At 40.1% G+C, this 18,694-nt stretch overlaps 2 protein-coding genes across 2 annotated transcripts; both read right to left on the bottom strand.

The window, feature by feature from the left end:
- Positions 1-7,376: 7,376 nt before the first annotated feature.
- On the bottom strand, positions 7,377-10,051 carry prr18 (proline rich 18). Its single transcript, XM_037271823.1, has one exon. It carries the CDS (start codon positions 9,456-9,458, stop codon positions 8,742-8,744), a length of 717 nt encoding a protein of 238 aa, XP_037127718.1. The 5' UTR covers positions 9,459-10,051; the 3' UTR covers positions 7,377-8,741.
- Positions 10,052-10,414: 363 nt separating this feature from the next.
- Positions 10,415-18,396, bottom strand: sft2d1 (SFT2 domain containing 1). Its single transcript, XM_037271842.1, has 8 exons — positions 18,178-18,396; positions 17,206-17,292; positions 16,742-16,824; positions 16,059-16,140; positions 15,887-15,922; positions 15,745-15,803; positions 13,764-13,793; positions 10,415-11,920 (listed from the first exon to the last, which is right to left on the bottom strand). The coding sequence occupies exons 1-8, from the start codon at positions 18,241-18,243 to the stop codon at positions 11,881-11,883; spliced, it is 483 nt and encodes a 160-aa protein (XP_037127737.1). The 5' UTR covers positions 18,244-18,396; the 3' UTR covers positions 10,415-11,880.
- Positions 18,397-18,694: the final 298 nt, after the last annotated feature.

Below are 18,694 nucleotides of genomic sequence, written 5' to 3' on the forward strand. Positions count from 1 at the left end.
TATACAAATGAAAATACTGTGTATTTGTTTGGTTTAATTGGCTTTATCTGCTGCCTAGAACTCAAAATAACAATATATAAAATGATTCAAGCAATTCAAGGAATCTTTATTTTTTTACACTCTTCTTAAATGCATAATGTAACCGGTGTTTAGCACTTTTACACTGCATTTCATATGTTAATTAGATTCTAGGTATCTCAAATGTCCCTATTGTGGCTGCCTACCTTGAAGTACTGCAGTGCATTTAAATAGGTGAGTGCCTTTTGCTAATTCCATTTCGGGTAACCCGTTTCTACAGTTACGCAACAAAACAAAAATAAACATTAAAGGCTGAAGTGTGTAACAGCTACATGCAAGCTTCCGTAGCTCTGTGGTGTTGTGTTGTGGCTGGTTTGTGTTACTAACCAAATCTTGGACGCCTCGTTCCTGCTGCAGCCAGCAATGAGAGTCTGTCTGCATGTCCAGAAGTCTGGAACCGAGTTCACAGCAAGCAGAGAAAAACAAACCAAGTCAGTTTAAGGGGCAGTTAAAAAGACTTCTTCAGTGTGCCCGCAGTTGCTCTAAATGTTACATAAGGTTCCATTTAAATGGGTCGAATCATCCATCTTGGAGTATTTCACGCAGCTCACTAACCTTTGGGAAAACACCATGATGCTCAGGCAAATATAGCACATTTTCTTCAACCCTCCCAGGTAAATTTTGCTTTCTAGCTTTTCTGTGGGGCCTATGATTCAGGCAAAAGCATTAAGTCATACATCACTAATTAAATGACCTACCAAATATCATATCTTATTTCAGAAGTTCCATATAAAGTTGGGTTGTAGGTTTGCAAATGAGGGCACTTTCATATGTGGGTGGCACAGGACATTTATTTATCATTTCCTTCTCAATGAATACTGTGAGTGGAAAAAAGCACCCCCTGCCTTTTTTTTTTCTACAGGAGCTTAGGTGAGTGAGATGTAAAAGTCGGAGGTGTAATAGCCAGTGTCATTTCCCACAGTCCCAGTGTTCCATTTGGAGCCTCGCTCTCCTCCTCCAACACCCCGGACAGCGCTAAGTGTCACACTAGGCCACTTCCTGTGTGGGGCTGCAGCACTGTGAATTAACGTTATTGGTCTGTATGGCGCTATATGGCCCCACACAGGACAATGCAGGTGGAACTTAAAAAAAAAAAAAATACCTTTCAAGTCTGCAGTCAGTCATCCTTTCTTGTGTTTAGATTTAAGGATCAGTCAACAAGTTTCCAGAATTTGAGATTCATTTATGATTTATAATGTAATGTATGGTGAAGGGTAGCTGGTGTAACTGAATTTAATCATTTCCATTGTCATTTCCATTGTTTATTTTATTCAATGCAAAAGAAACAAATGTTCTCCAATCGAGGATGAAATGAGTCAGACAGAAAACGATAACTGTGTGCAAATTTGGGGGAATGATACCACAAACTGAGGACAAATTTCATGTGTGAATGGCCATGGAGGATTTGCCTTGTCACCAAGCAGCCGAGCTGAGTGGCTATGTCTCATCTGACCAATGTTTGTGCTCCCTCCCTCTAGACAGCCTCATCCCCTCCTGGCCCATTTTGTCACAGGAGTGAGAGAAGGATGAGTCCTGCTTGTGTGTGTGTGCGTATGTATGTGTGTGTGTGTCAGTACAATAGCTTCACCTCACCTCCAACTGTTTGCACTTTCCTCACTCTCCCCAAGCCCTGCTGACATTATATGAAAATGTCAAACAAAGCCACCTGAGTCAATGTTTCACTTTAACATTGCACAGAAGAATGTTCATGTCAATTTTGATGACATGCCAATGATCGATAATTTGCTTGAGAGTACGTTTACACGGTGATGTCTCGCTAAAAATATTTTTTTCTGTGTACGTTGGGGTATTACTAGTTTTGCACAAATGACAGCGTCATCAAAATGTGACCCTGTCTTCAAATATCTACTGTGCTAAACTCTCACGTGAAGATGCTTCTAACATATTGCACACATTTGAGTTAATCCACATTGCCAATGAGTAATGACAGAGTGAAAGCAATAAAATATTTGAAAACATGTAAAAACATCCTTGTCAACTGGCTGACTATCGCTTACTGCTGTGATGTGTGACCTGTACACAAAATGTCAACTTGTTAATATATTCCTAATGGTGTGCGACTTCTCAAGAGAAGCCTGAGCGTGGTGCAACTCACACCGATAACACTGCACACTCGGGTGACAGCACACTTTGTCTGGTGGGTGCAAACTGGCTCCTAAGTAGACTCCTGAGCAAGGCAGCGTTTACTCACAGGACTGTGAAGCAGCTCACAGATTTTTACAAACCCCACCTGCACTGGAACTGGACCTCAAACTGCTTTATTAAGTACACATGAACAATCTGATTAGATCAATACAAAAGTATATTTAAAAAACTTCATTCTTTAGCATTGGAGCATTCTTTGCATGATTAGCTAGAAAGTCTTGCATGTCACATGTTGCAAGTGTGTATATACAAACTAGAAGGTACTCTATGCTGACAGATGCCAGAATAGATATTTGGTGGTTCTCTAGAAACCTAACCCACTCGTTAGGTATAAATTATGTCCTACCAGAGACACATTTAGTAATATCCAGTCCACGTGTGTACGGTGTATGTTCAGGTCAATCTAATTTTGCAGGCCAGTGAGGCATACTTGTGAAATTCAACATGCTGAAGAGATTATGACAAGATGGCCACAGACACAGCAAATAATGCTATTGAGATATGAATAAATCGTGAAGTGCAAACAATTATATTTATTAATAGACGATTAGAGACATTGATTGTATGAATCGAATGAAAAACATATCATAGGTGCCAGTTGTCGACATGTTTTGGCTTGCGCTCTAATTGCTTTTATTTTGGGTATTTCTCGTGCATGTGCGGAATGTACTTTTATGGAAGGGTTGAGGTGGAGCCCCCCGGTAGCTGCTGTCTCGCCATGTTTGTCTGTGCAGTGGTGGGATTTCACACCGCTAGAAGACTTGTCAGCGTCAAGACCTCACTCGCCTTCTGAGCGAACTCCCGATGTCTCGGAGCCAATGTGGGGGTCACAGCGGGGGCCTCATCCGAACGTCATGCCGTGTACTGTATGTTTTTAACAAACACTGGTGCAGTCACACAGGAAGGTCCTTTCCATCTTCTTGACACTATGCAAATGCTGATTATAAAAACACAAGTCAGCATGTTAAAAATCCTATCGTCATATTAGATACATCTGTACATTGAAATAGAATGCATTACTAGCACGCTGTTAAAAAATAAGACTTTTCAAAAATGATAATATTCCATTTTAGCACAATTTTTAAGGTTAAATTCCCACTTCACTTTTATAAACATTTTAGCGTTTCTTTGAGAAACAGATTTTAAATGAAAAAGGCAGTGCAAGCCTTTTCTGAGGAAGAAGTCTTTTAGACACCAACATTTTAAATAGTTACCGACCTGTATGCAGCTTACTGTTTTAAAGTAAAATCTTTGAAAATGTGTCAACCAATTAAATTGGTTCTTAAATAAAATGGTAAAATAAAACAGTACAAGAGAAAAACTGACCTCAACTCCAAGTCGTCGTCTTTCTGGATTTCAGCGAAGTTTCTTTGTAAGTATGGATACATATTCTTCTGGAAATTGTGTTATTAAAGGAGGGGTACCCCAAGGGTTAATTGTAGGTTCATTTCAGTTGAATCTATGTACGCTTCCCCTTGGTGTTGTCACGAGGAGGCATGGCATCAGCTTCCATAGTTATGCTGATGACACACAGCTATACCTTGCCGATTCTCTGAGTCCTGATTTGAGCCACTTTCTCATAAAGTTCATAATAGCTATAAAGAGAATAAACATTTTAATATCTACAGTAGGTCAGCAGACAGTGTTGGGATGACATTACACCACCAGCACAAAAAACATTTTGTGGTGGATATAATCACAACATATTCCTACCAGTATGATGCTGGTAAAAGTTTCCAAAGAGATGCATTTCCAGAAAAGGACGAAGGGTCAAGATGGTGTTTGGCCATCTCACTTCTATGTGAGTAATCAGATCTCTCTTTCAGGAGGGTCCACGCCAAACAAGCATCCACTGGAGACTGTGTTTGCTCTTCAAGACAGGCCAAACACTGAGCCAGAGGGGCTGGTGGTTATGGCCTCTTGGTTACATACCTTCTAAAGTCATGCTGTATGCCCATTGCTTGCTCTGGCTATATCTTCCGAACATCAAACTCCACACTTACTGTATAGTCTCACCAAAAAGCAAACAAAATCTGGACTTCATTGCCACAGTCTACTCTTATTGAGTAGCATAAAAAGTTCAACAATACGATATAATACTAATGTGTAAGGAATACTTTTGTGAGACGTATAGCTACTGCTGACCACTGGGCCGAGTCACCATCGTCAATTACACCTTAGTCTCAACTGGTTCAATGAAGATTAAATAGCAAAATAAACAGTATGAGCCATTGAAAGCTAACGTATTGTTTCTATCCAAAGATGGCAGACAGTCAGTGGATGGAGAGAAGACAGCCAGTCAGACGATGGTGGGAAACAGATTTTAAGTGAGTCTCCCTTGTGTCAGTGGCTGGGAAACAGAACACACAGAACAAATGAGAAGTAAACACACAGCCACAGGAAGCCATTAATGGCAGCGAGGACCAATTAGGCCTCCGCAGGTGTCCTTGCGTTCGTCTTGTTTGGTCCTGCTTCACTTCAGTGAAGTTTGTATGATGGAGCCTCTCCATCTGAGGTAAGGAAACAACAGTCAGTTTCATTTGCTGAGCAGTTCAAGGCAAAGGTTTCCGTACTGAAAGGCCTCTAAAGTTCTTTATGGCATTCTCTTTGTCTCCTCCCCGCCAAGTGCAAGTCATTAGAGAGGACAATTACATCCTCTGTATAGAAGACTTGCTTTTACAGGAGGGCTAGATAAGACAGGATCTCTCTCATGTTTGACCCCCGCGCCCCCCTCCAAAGTGGACGCTCTCTGAAGCTTATTGCTCTCTTCACACCTCGTCACAACTGCAAGAGAGTCAAAATCAAAGTCAAACCCAGTAGAGTCCTTCCTGAGCAAGCTCAAATATCACTCCAAAAACTTAATTTGGTCCCCAAAAAAGTTACAACAGGTTTATGGAATCATTTACTTCTCTTTTCTAAGAGATACAAAGTTGCAGATGTACTGCTGTGATAGTTTTCATGAATATTCATGCCACTTGAGGACTCAAAGGGGAACGTGTCGGAATCACAGTTAGAACAGATGCGGCTTTATTTGGCGTTTTGTGTATTTGAGCCCAGTGAAAGTGTCACTAGGAGAAAGGTAATAAGTCTGGCTCATCAGTCAGGAAGTTTAGTGACCTAAATACCCATAATGCACTGTGTGTTAATGTTCTGTTTTATCTGGTAGTTTCATTCGTCTTACTTTTTCCCGCAGTTATTAAGACACCACAATCATAATTTACAATTTATAAATATGATCATTGTTTGTCAATGACTGTGATTGGGTTCAAGGTCAACTTGCCTCTAGCCCAAAGTCAGCTGGGATAGGTTCTAGCACACCCACGAGTCACAACCCTAGTGAGGCTAAATGGTGAAGAAAAAAATGGATGGATGGATGGATTTGTTGGGGGATTGGACGTGTTGATTATTTTTTTTTTAAATCTGTTATTTTCATTTTTTTCTGAAAGGGTGTCACGCCCAAAATTTTAATAGTCTTTCAACATAGACCTGCATAATGTGTCGTCATTTTACTAATTGATTCGTTCATTTATCATTATTATTATTATTATTATTATTATTATTATTGAATGTAGTTACCGAGATAATGACGTTTACCCAGTAAGGCAAGGTCACCCTTGCAACTTTAGCTTCTATCATGTTATTCAGTGTTATTGCGTGTTTTCTGATTACATGTTTTTAAAAAATACTTAAATGTTGATTTATTGTTTATTGTTTATTGTTTAAAAAGCCTTTTTCTGTACTTTTGCATTATACAGTAATATCAATTGTTAAAAAGTCATTTAACGTTCAACTATATCTGGACCTAATGTAACAATGTCTTTAATCTGGTTGCCATCATTGAGTGGTTTATTGTCGGTTTGTCTCCGTGCTGCACAGCGAAAATTTGTTAATGGAGCTTTTGTTCGCGCAAAGCAGCATGATGGTGTGGAAGAGCGTCTCTGAGGCAATACATGCACCAAGAAGCCACGCAGTGGCGCTGCAGGACATTTTAATAATATATAATACAAGTGCGTTCAATAGCATGCACTTAATAAATCCCTGGAGAAACATAAATATTTAAATTGAAGATGCAACACTGAGCTTTATGATTCTACCTATTCTCGTGTGGTGTATTTTCTGCAGGTTCTGTGTCCCTCAATGAGCTGATTGCGTTTTAAGGCCCGTGTTTGTCCCTGAGGTGTCTTTATTAGTTTATTATTATTATTATTATTTGTATCCACGGTAGCTGTTTGAGGCACAGTATTTATCAAACCGGTTGCACACTGTCTGCTGTGTCATTGAGGAGCCAGAGGCAGCACGTATCTACAATCCAATGCTACCAGCTCTCACTTGAGGAATAAGGGTCTAGTCGAGTGTGTCATGCTGACAGTTTAAGATGAATGCCACATTAAGGTGGTCATGGAAATAAAAAGACCCCAAAAGTGCACAGGAAAAAAAAGAAATTGTCCAAGATGACTGAGTATGATAAGAAATTGATGACAAAGATATTAAGCAATGTATTGTTATCAGACCTAATGCACAGTTCAATGAATAGGCCAACTTCAAGCCCCCAGCAAAACACTGAATACTAGTATTGTGAGTATAGGGGAGGCTCTGAGGCCTATAAACAAGGCTAATTCAATGTAAAGGATTACACAATTTTGCGTCACCGAGTCAGATGATAGTATCATCAGCAGCAGGGCATCATGGGGATAAGGGGCAGTTAAGTCCTGGTACGAGCTCTCAGACATGATCTCAGCCTGCTGCATGCTGTTACAATACATGCACTTTGTGTATCTGTACACAGTGATATCTGCAATAGCTCGGACATTCATCCACTTGTTTGTTCACCACCTGCAAATCTACAACACTGGCTGTTGTTCTTGACATGTTACTAAGTATATGCTGCCTCGTGTCTCAGTCACAGGCCATCAGTCTTGCAACAGGATAATGACCTAAAACACAGCTAAAAATATCCAAGATTGGTTGGGAGCAAAACATTGGACTATTCTCAAGTGTCCGTCTTTGAGCCTTCTGGAAAAGCACCATTCAAACCAGAGACAATTGGACCATTTTGCTCATTAAGCTAAAATACCTTCAAAGAAGCGGGGAAGATTCATAGAAATGTACATTAATGATTCAAATCTGTAAAATATGAGTTAGAAGAATTTATTTTCACCACTGGGATACTGTGGCGTCAATGGACTACATTCTTCAGCCAGAATAAGAATAGCACTGCCCTTCATCCATGACTCAAAGTATCACACAAACAATGGACAAATACAAATGACTTACAATTTCTTGGAATTTTGGCCTCAGAAGTCTACACTCCCACTTAGTGACATACTTAGGACACTACACAATTTCGCAAATTTACTGGTTGCTCAGGCGCAAAATTTTAGCTGCACTAGATTTTAGGAGCAAAATGTCACCATGTAGGAGCAGTCTGGAGGAATTAAGAGAATCACAGAAATGTATTAATATTAGAAAGGCAATAAAGTACAATTAATGAGTGTATTGTGGTTTCCAAGTTACAAAGAATAGAAAAAAAATGCTGATGCATAATTTGGATTTGCAAATGACAGTCGATATTTCAGTTGCATGTGAATACAGAAATGGTTTCAATCATGACTGCATCCCACTTCAAACATCCGTTATTGTTGCAAGACACTGTCCTCTATTCCATGGACACATGGATTCATGGTAAGGAGACCTAATTGGGCTTGAACAATAAATACATTTGCATCAATCACTTGCTTGGAATTGTACACTTCAGTATTAAAGAAAATAAAAGTCTCAAGACACTGTCTCATGGTGATGTGCATTGTTTACTTGGGTAATACAAAAATTTCCTGATGGAGCTCCAGTACCTGGCCCCCGACAGTACACTGGTCAACCCTGCTTAGTAGGAAATCTAAGAGGCTTAGTACACTAATGCCCACATGGCCGCAGGTAGCTACAATGGCAACAAAGAGCCTCTGATATCCAACTAAAGTCAAAGTGAGTCAATCAACATCATACAAAACATGAGGCACAATCATATTCAGAAGTTGTGTGGATAGTACAAAATCCTTCACTTTAAATGGCACACACTATCAATTTCAAGGTACAAATATGAATAAATACTGTACATCAGAATATAGAAGCCTCTTTTGATAGGAAATAAGACCGTTGTTTGGTTTTAGCAGCAGGGCATAAAACCTAATTGTTGACAGCGTTTTGTTCTCTTACACAAAGGGCTTCTTCAGCGAAAATCCCTGCTTTAAACCACAAGAGGCGCCCCCAGTGGAAATAAAAATCGTATGTGCAAATCACTGAATTCAAACTTCCACCAATTCTTCAAAAAAACGTAAGAAGCTTGAAACGCAGCACTTTCAAGTCATTCGGGGAAGTATTCTCGGGCCAGCAGACATTCCTCCGTAAGCTTTCATTCCAAACAACCTGAAGACTTTTTGAGTTTTCATTGCATTATTGGAGATGAATTAAGATGAAGTTATTTCATGGCTTGTGTCCAGCTATCAGCAGCCTTTAAGGTGGGGGAGTGCAGAAAGTTTGTCAACCTTTCCCAAAGCTGCTGCACTTTCGACCCCCTTGAGCCACTCTTTACATTTCCTCATCACAGTCTCGTCTACGTCTCCGTCCTCTTCCTCATACTCAACATCGTCATATTTATGCTGGTCGTTCAAAAGCGAGATCTTAACGATGGCTGTGATGTCCTGTTCTCCATCCTCCAGCTTGGTCACCTGCGCGCCTTTGGAGCTCCCCTGCGATGCTTTTTTGGACGGGAAGACACGCCTGTGGCGGAAGTCCGCGGAAGCGCAGCATTTTTGTTGTTTCGCCAGCATCTGCTTCTCCAGATTTCTCTTCTGAATAACAAGGATCGCCTCCGGTGTGAGGCTGAGCGTGAACTGGAGCTCCTTCTTTGTTGCGTCCTCTTTGCTGGCGAGGGGTCTGCCGGAGTGCGCGGAGGAGGAGCGCCTCACTTCGGCGATTGAGTCCTGAGCTTTAGTCGAGGTCAGCCACGAGCATTTTCCCTGCACCTCCTTCTGCGGCGGGTTTTGGGACTTCTCCTGTTTTGTCTTGCGCCCCAAATTCCTTAAATTAGCTGTTGTCCATGATGTGGTCTGCTTCTCCTTCCCGGAGTCTCTCTTCTCACCACTGCTTTTTATTTTGCTGAATAGATCCCTTGCAGGAGACGGGATCTTCTGTTGGAGACTAATAGGTGGGAAAGGCATTTTCAGAACGCAAATTGCGTTATAAAAATGTGCAAAAAAAATGCTTCAAAGTGCAAATCGACACCAGCACTCTAAGGGCATCATCCGGAGTGGGTGCACCTGTTGTCCACACAAGTGAGCGTGGAATTCCGCTGCGAGCACTCATGCCCCCACGCCTTTATGGTAGCAAAAGCGAGGGGGCGTGGTCAGGAGAAACGCCAAACAAAGACACTGCGAGGAGGCGCTGATGTCATGAAGCTATTAACTTCCGATGAGAGACATATCACACGCAACGAAATATGAATCATACACACTAAAGTGTGAGATGAGTGGGGTCTGCTTCAGTCCTGGTGTTGTCATCATATCACATGAAAGAACGTGTACTACTCTCAAAACGTTCAGCAACACCACAAGTAAAACGGATTTTAAGTCTTTGGGAACTATTGATCCCAGTCTCATCATACGTCGTAGAAATGTGTGATCAAAGGTTTTAATTGGAAGACAGTTAGTACATTCAGTTCTTTTGCCACGATGGAAAAGCGCAGTTGAATGCAAGAGGATGATCATTTCCTCCTAAAAGTTGGATTGCTCCTCTATTTGTCCCCACCTATTTTAAAATGATGGCTACACGTTTCTAATGTTGTGGCCTGGGTCCCTTGACAAGCTGGACATTAAATATTAAAAGAAAAAAAAAAAGCATGTCTCGTGCATACTTTTGATTGGAACCCTTCAGTCAATACATAATGTCATTTAACTCATGTGAATCGAGGGTCTATTGTGGCACTATGAGGGTTCGGCCAGTGGAGAAATAATAATAATTAAAAAAAAGTATCCATACATTGATTTCTATTCCTCACACCCAGATTTCATGACTTTTGAGTCTGAAAATGGATTAAAAATGTAACGGCTTCGCATGAGAGGAATCATTCAATCTGTATTTATTAAAAATTGCTTCATTTTATTTTTACAATTTAAGGCATTTTGCACATAATTGATTACCTCATCATGGAATGAGAGCCTCAGATGTCATTTACAATGTTTCAGTGTACAGATGATCACATTATAAACAGGACTACATAAGGAAAGACAAACATAATATGTATTAGGACTAAAAATAATAGTTCTCCATGATTTTAATATCCCCCTAAACTGCTTGTGCTGTTGTATACCTTTGTATCCCTCTTTACAACTTGTTTGGGATCCAAAAAGACCAAATGAGTTTGGATTAGGAATGAATGAATGAAGGAATGCCTTCATTCTGCAGCAATATTTGACCCCTCAGATTTCAGAGATTTGCTTGTTACTTAAATTACTTGAATAAATTGTACTAAAGGGAGACTTTGTCCATAATCCTTCTTTGCAAAAGCCTAACAAAATGATGAGGGGAGGTCTTTGCGCAACACGAATTGCAATGCAGTTGTTTGGGTTATGGGAAGAGCGCAACATGTGACTTATTAAAAATAAAGAACAAAGTACCTGTAAAATGTCAGGTTTTGTGTATGAATAATGTTTTGTTGTATTTTCATACAAAAGCATAAGTCTTTCTGTCACCATAATACGAACAATCTGCACCTATGATGGGGGTAGCTAAAGTAATGAATCTTCCGGCAGAGGTTGTCATGACAACTCAATTCTCAAAGGCTATGATGCCATCATGCTGGAGCATACAAGGATCCTGTTGGAAGCTATATTGGGTTATTAGGGCACGAAAACCACATTGCTCAGAAAAGCGTAACTAAATGGGTCATTGTTGCGTCTGGCTGAGAATCAAATTTTAAAATGCTCAATTTTAATGTAATTTACCGAGTGGGGGAGGGGGCTAATATACACAAAGCCTACCAACATGTGCGCCTAATTTTACACTGTTTAACTGGAAAAACTCAAGAGCTGTGGAGTTCAAACATGCCAGTGCAAACATCACTGAAGCAGTGCCTCATAAGCTCGAGGGTAATTTTTTTTTTAATATCTATTAAAACATAGAAGGCAGACGCTCATATGAAGACAAAAAACGAAATGTGTTTTGGCAGCAGTGTCCGTGTTCTAATTTGAATCGAGTTTAAGAAAGCACACGTCAAGCAAGATTTAATTTATAAATAGATTAGTCGTATTTAAGGATATCCCCCCCCTGCACTTGTATAGTGGATTGCGAATCACAGGAAATTTAAATTACTTTATGAGCACTCAAGCAGCCTCAACCAACCTGAAATATCTATTGAATCTTTAAATATATTAAGCATTAAATGCACTCACAGCATAAAGTACAAAAGTAAAATCTGATCCAAGGAATAGACCTTCGGTTAACTCAAAAAGGCCACTATAATAAGCAGTAAAAAAAAAAAAAAAAAGATGAAATAAACAACAATTATATGTATATTGTAGAGTTATTGTTCTTGCAGTTGCATATGAGGACCAGTCTCCAAATGAAAGAGTGTACTCCAGAATCTTAGCTTAGACAGGTAGTGAAGCATTTCATCACAGCGTCTCTGTAGGAGGAGGCAAATGGTCTAATTAGATCAAGCACACAAATACAATTTATGATGAACAGCCATGTAACGGAAATATCTTATGGAACGTACGAACCCCCCAAACCATCCAGGGATAAATGGGCTGACATCCCAGGGGACAGAATGCTGTCATGCATGTAAAATGCAAAGTGACAAAAGAGCTCTTCCGGGCTATCTCACTATAATTCGGGTGGGGCATCTCATAAATAAGTGAGAATGTTTTGGCGGGGAAGCTCCGTATGTTCATGGCAGTGGTGGGGCCCCGTTTTGCCAGGTGCTCAGTGTTGAGCAATGATGCAAGAGGAGTCATCGCCATGGCAACCACAAACCATTGCCATCTCCGTTCCTCTCGCCACATTCTGTTCTTGCCATGAGAGCGTTGCTATGCAGACTTCGCCTGCAGCCTCAGTTACATTTCAGTGGAGGAGGTGTGAAGCCCGTCAAGGTTAAAAGGAGAAGGGGGGTGAATCATAGCCTGGCTTGGGGGGGGAGGGGAGGTCAGTTTGCAAGAAAGGAGCCTCGCTCCATCTCAAGCTTTGGCTATGTACGCCAGCATCCTTTTCCATCTGCCTCAGGTTTTTTTTTTTGGGTTTTTTCTCTTGATGCTATTTTTTGCATCACTTCACAACTCCATGAATAAATAACACACATCTGAGACCTCCCCCGTTTCGTATGAAAATGTAGAGCAATGTTAGCCTCAAAGCACTGTGGGAATTGCACATAATGGCATGATTCTGTTCTTCACCTACTTTCGGTGAGGAAGCTTATAAACAGGAAGACAGGTAAAACACATTAAAGGATCAAGTCCTCTTGCCATAAGGTGTCGTGGGTGGCCCTAATTTAGTTTGAGCGTGTTATAAAGAGTAATCTCGCTTTTAAAAGCTTGTCAATGAAGGACACTAATGAGCTGACCAACATATTTAAACAAGGAGCAAAATGAACAATAAATAAGCATTAGAATGTCAAACTTCTATTCTCAGGAATTTGGTTTGTGGAAGGGAAGGGCAGCATGCAAGACCGTCTTTGTTTTGTTGTCAGCCTTTGGACAAGGGGGGAGGGGGACTATGGGGAGGTAACAGCAGGTTTCTCAGCTGTTGGGAGGGATTATGGGGTCACCAAAACACACACAGTACCCAGGCCTTGTTGGGTGGAGGGATCCACTCTACAAATTGGACATAATCCTGCCCGCATCTGGATTGGCAAAACAACATCACACCTCGTGCTTGTGCTTGGAGGATGGCCATATGGAGGAATGTGACGGGTAGTAATGTCTGTCTTAACTGTCACGACTGGGGGAATACCAAAAATGTCAGTATGTGTTCAAGGCATTTACACTCTCCATTGTTCACATCTAAAATGGTGGCAACAAGTTCCTATGATTATGAGATTAACATTTTAGTATTCATGTCCAGATCTCAGGAAAATGTTCCTTAGAGCATCCCTTTGTCGAGGGATAAACTAATTAGAGCTACGTCAGACCCAGCTCTGGCCAAGGGAGTGGTATTATTGTATTAGAGAAAAAAAAAAATTATATTATGACAAAAGAAAACGCCAACGCAACAAAGCGCCTGTGAAACAACAAGCATCAATTTGTTTGACTTTTAAGAGGGGTGAATGAGTAGTACAGGGAGGGAGGGGGGAGGATTACCTCCAAATGGGGAAAGCAAACAGTCGGACCTTTAGAAGTAAATAAAAACATGTTTTTCAATGGTCTCAATGATAACTCTTTCTTGCGTCATTGGCTTAGTAGGGCAAGGAAAAAACTTAAAAAACACCGAGGACGGACTGCAGATGGGAGAATCCTTCATCATGATTGTCTTACCTGGCAAAAGGAATGTAGGAGATGCTGTACCTGAGTGACAAAAAAAGACAATGTAGAGTAAGATACAATTTCTATAAAAATGCCCTTTACACACATGATCTCTCAGCAGAATTTGACATTTTGCTATATGCTTGATTTACATATTCGGCATGTGGTGGGGTTGTAGAGGTTAAAACGTGGCAGAAAAGAAAAACACAAAACAGAGTACTGCATTTGTAACTGAACTAGATTAGGATCAGTACTATCATGAGTACAGAACATCAATCCTTGTGCCAATGAAGAGATTTCAAAACAAGACCAAAGACTGTGGGCTAAAGAGTGTAGTTAATGACTATTTTATAAAGCTCTCTGGTAACATATGTCAAATATGAGAGGAATCTACAGCAGTTGAATGATTAACAATAGCTTGAGCTAGGCAAGCCATTAACAGCCGCTTTTAGCTGTTAACATCGATGGGTGCTATTGTGTGCACATTTGTGCTGAATTAATCTAATAAAATAAAATAACAACACTCTGTTTTAGGTCATGTGATCCTGTCTTAGGTTTGCAGCATTCAGCCTGAAATCTGAACTTTGCCCAGTGGCTATGTTTCACGCAGACGGCTCAGCTCTCGCGTGGGCGTGTACTCTACCATAGCGTCTGTGCAGAATGAGCCTGGGATGTGTGACGAGTGGTTTCCGTGGTGATGCCTTGCGGAATGCTGGCAAAAGCGGAAATGCATGTTCCAGACGTAGGTGAAATTGACGGTTGTTGCGACATGGACAGTCATGCTGACAAAATGCTTTTTTTTTTCTTTTCTTCCACCCACAGAGCTTTCCAAGGCCTTTCACTGACACCCACAAGTCCTCAACCAAAGAATTTAACTAACTACTATTATGCCAACTGATATTACTCCATTCTTCTGCTAAAAAGCTATTTACATCTTTTTGGCAGTTAAGAATGTTGATATATCATTTACACCAGCCATTCAGTTGAAAAAGGAAATGGAATGAGATGATGTGTATTATAAATTATGATGGCCAAGTACAGAGGCTTTGTCCTGAGTATAAACAGACAGAGCAGTTCAATAAAAACTGTCTATCTTCCACCTGCCAGGACCACATACTGTCTGAGTAAGACTAAAGTAGGTCCACGCCAAGTCAGGCACCACCTGACCAAAACCACGCTGACCTAGCTGGCAAACAATCAGACAAGACTTAAACTAAGCCTACTGCATTCCATCTGCAGGAATTGGTGCAGGTTTCACCGCCGTTTTGAACATTGCACCATATCTGGGTAAGATAACATAACGGACACCTTACGAAGATCAATGTAAAGCACAATATCAGCGGAAAGATTGAAACACTTTTTTAAAAAAAACACAGCTTAAACTTGCTTTTCAGACACATACCTGGCGTTTTCCGTGGCAGTTTAATTATTCTGACAGATGTACTAAATTGTTACATCATGTTTGCATAGCAACTGTTAGCATGCTTGTCTGTCCCTGACCACAAGCCAGAATGAAAATGCTCATCAATGACGTGCATCAGCATTTTCTCCACTCAGGTTGCCATAAAGCTTTTTGCAAGCATAACAATAGTTAGAATGTTGTCACTTGAACTAATCTCCTTTAAAATGCAAACTGACCACAGGGCACAATGTAAAATCCCCTTGGCTCTGCCTCAGCAGTTTCTCTCACTGGGGTGCTATATGATAACATAAGTGCCAACAGTGTATCAATTCACACTGGAAATAGTATGCAAGGACAGGGGAAAATGTCAAATCTTTATCTATGCATCTCAGAGCTTTCTCAGCACTTAAATGCTCCCAACTCCTTGCTCAGAATCGGACCGCTGCAAAGACTCTCCTTTTTGCTGCAGCCAATATTTCAAATAATTCTACAAGTCAAGCACAAAATGCAACAAATCCCAGGCCAACCACAATTTCAGCAATTTGGTCAACGTTAAAGAAAACACTTTTGGCATTTATTGTTCGCACTTACCACGTCATTGCGAGAAACTGGAGAATACAAAAGATGATGGCCAGTCCCTTTTTGTGCCACTGTAAAAAAACAAATATGTATTTTAAGCATTGTAAAGACTCCATCAAACCACTGGAAAGCGCTTTGCCTCTTGTCAACTTACCCAAAACACTGCGCATAGTGTTAAGACGAGGCAAAGCTTGTTGGGAAAATGAAAGAAATGTTATTAGTCATTCACATTAACATTATACGGTCTAGTCCTTGAAAATGTCTTTTAACAGAATTAAGACTTTGTGAAAACATTAAGATAGCGGTGCCAGTAACAATGTTCTTACCAGCATCACAATGGTTGCTATTAGTCGAGTTGGCTCAAACATGCGCTTTAACTGCTTTACTGGTCCCATAAGGAAGCAGGTGCTATTGAAGACAAGATAGGCTAGTTACACAGTATCTTCAAAAATAAATCAAATATTACAGGTGAATTTCATTCATGATTTTTAAGCTATAAACAAAAAACAAAAATCACATTTAAGGCAGCATTCATTCATTTATTTCCAAACAATTAAAAATGTGGCCACTGGCCAACATAACATATCAATATTTAAAACCCCACGCCAGGAGAACACAATCAAAGTTTCCTGATACTTCGATGACGTCCGTGATTGCATCCTGACGGAAGCTTCCCCCAATGACAAAGCACAGCTTTATGCTCAGCTGAGCTTTGAGTGGGAGGATGGTGCCTGTGGAGCGTCACATCTGCTAGATGAGACGCTGTCGGCACTGCGCTGACGCTCAGAGGGCTGATACACACACATTATACTGCATTGAGAAAGTCATTAACTGTCATGTATCATAATAGGAATGTTAAAATTGCTTTTTATGATCCTGTCTTGCTCAGGATTAGAACCTGGGCTATGACCTAGTTTCCTAAAGAGTAAACATGGAAAATAATGACAAGCTGTCAATGTTAGCAATCTTAGTACCCCTCACTATATGTCTCGCTATGATTAAGTCTCACCTGGAAAGAGCTGCAAGATTGCCCAATGTGTAGAAAACGGCAAAGAGTTTGATTCCATTTGGAAGGAACAGCAGAGCTGAGCCCTGAAATGTAAAAAAAAAAAAATCATTTCTATTAGCGACTGAAAATAAGAATTATTTTATTTGTAACTATACAAAAAATAAGGATAATGACAAGGATAAAATATGATTTCACTCATGATACCAAGGCTTTTCGTCATGATTTTGTGTGTATATTGATTATAAAATTGGTTTGAGCATTTAATCGACAGTTGGCAACAGTATAAATAATAAACCCATGGCCCATTTTAGGTCTTGACCGCATGATATAAGACAAATTCACTGCAAACACACAAGGACTGTTTTCTTGATATCATTGATTTACTTTTGTGCTGTATCCCCAGGGTATTAATAAATACACACCAGACAGCTAATGAAATATGAAAGCAAGGCGGCAGCACTCACAAGTATTGAGCACAAGATGCCTGAGGCGAAGCATATGACAAACCATTTCACCCTGGTGCTGTAGCTGAGCGAGGAAGCATCGAGGACCTAGTGACAACAAAAGGAGGAAGTCATACGAAAAGCTTATGTCATCCACACTGAGGGCTGCACACTTCCGGATGGCATTTTATACTTGCTGAAATTTCAAATACTACATCACAAAAGACACTATAGTTGACAATTAGAAGACACAGTTAACCAGATTCTGCAACCTCTGACATGCTGAGATGCTGGCGTGGATATGTACAGGACTGTCTCAGAAAATTAGGATATTGTGATAGTGTTTTATTTTCTGTAATACAATTAAAAAAAAAAAAAAAGTCATACATTCTGGATTCATTACAATTCAACTGAAATATTGCAAGCCTTTTATTAATTTAATTTTTGTTTTTTAATTGCATTACAGAAAATAAAGAACTTTATCACAATATTCTAATTTTCTGAGACAGTCCTGTACAAGACCCAATTTAGGCAAGTTGTCATTTATAGAATACATTAGAGAATAGTTGTGTCATCTCATTCACATAACTGCCTTCATCATCAGTCAATCACATGATGAACTCGAGTATAAACTAAAGTTAAAAAATACACTGATCGGCTGACAAGATGGAGTGTAATGTCAGTTTCTTACCTTATTTTAGCATCCTTTGGATAGCATGTAACAAGCATCAAGGCATAAACATAAAAATATAGAAATGTATATAAAGCAGAGAAGTATAAAGTTTAATGGAAATTATTGACTGAACTGAAAAACTCCAGTACACTTCACAGCATCGACAACCATCGATTAACATTATAGGGAATATAAAAAGTAATGATCATCAATTATTGGCAGATCAGTACGTTTAGTGCAGTTCTATCAAGATAAAGCTTACTTGAAACTGTTGCGAACATTAGCATCGTATACTGCAGTTTACTGCAATCATGCGCTACCTGAGTCGTGAGACCAAGTTCTTCGTTCTCTTCTCGGCCGTTTAGCACACGACGAAGTTTGTCCATGGTCTCGGGAAGACGACAAATTAATTAGACGTCGGTGTAATACAACGCCAATTTCTATTATTACTTGTGTGCATTGGGAGAATATTGTCAGAAGTTCGAGCACTGTGGACTTCCTGACTCCCCGAATCGGCCCACTCTTATAAACTGATTTGAGGTCAACTATGATGCTGAAAGTTACGTTAGCTGAGCGCGTTTCATGGTCTAAACAACTGATTCCAGATCAGTATTGCTCTGCCCGGGGTGTCGTCTTCCTTTATCGCCTCTTCCACTTCCTGTGAAACGTCCGCACGAATTGTTTGAAAATGTAATATTGGGTTTTGGATGTTGTTTTGACGTCACCAATATTGATTTGATCGTTGATTATTTACTTATTGATTTCGATTTATATTGTTAAATAAAATGATCAGTCACATGATACGGGTAGAGTCGATCCCTTTGCTTTTTGACCCCA

This window comes from Syngnathus acus, chromosome 15 (assembly GCF_901709675.1).
Source record: "Syngnathus acus chromosome 15, fSynAcu1.2, whole genome shotgun sequence".
Taxonomy (NCBI): Eukaryota; Metazoa; Chordata; class Actinopteri; order Syngnathiformes; family Syngnathidae; genus Syngnathus; species Syngnathus acus.

Coding starts and splice junctions, on each gene's coding strand:
- prr18 (XM_037271823.1), bottom strand. CDS start 9,458: ATGCCTTTCCCACCTATTAGTCTCCAACAGAAGATCCCGTCTCCTGCA.
- sft2d1 (XM_037271842.1), bottom strand. CDS start 18,243: ATGGACAAACTTCGTCGTGTGCTAAACGGCCGAGAAGAGAACGAAGAA. Junction 17,293..18,177: donor AACTTGGTCTCACGACTCAG/GTAGCGCATGAT, acceptor TGTTGTCACTAG/GTCCTCGATGCTTCCTCGCT. Junction 15,923..16,058: donor TAGCAACCATTGTGATGCTG/GTAAGAACATTG, acceptor TTTCCCAACAAG/CTTTGCCTCGTCTTAACACT.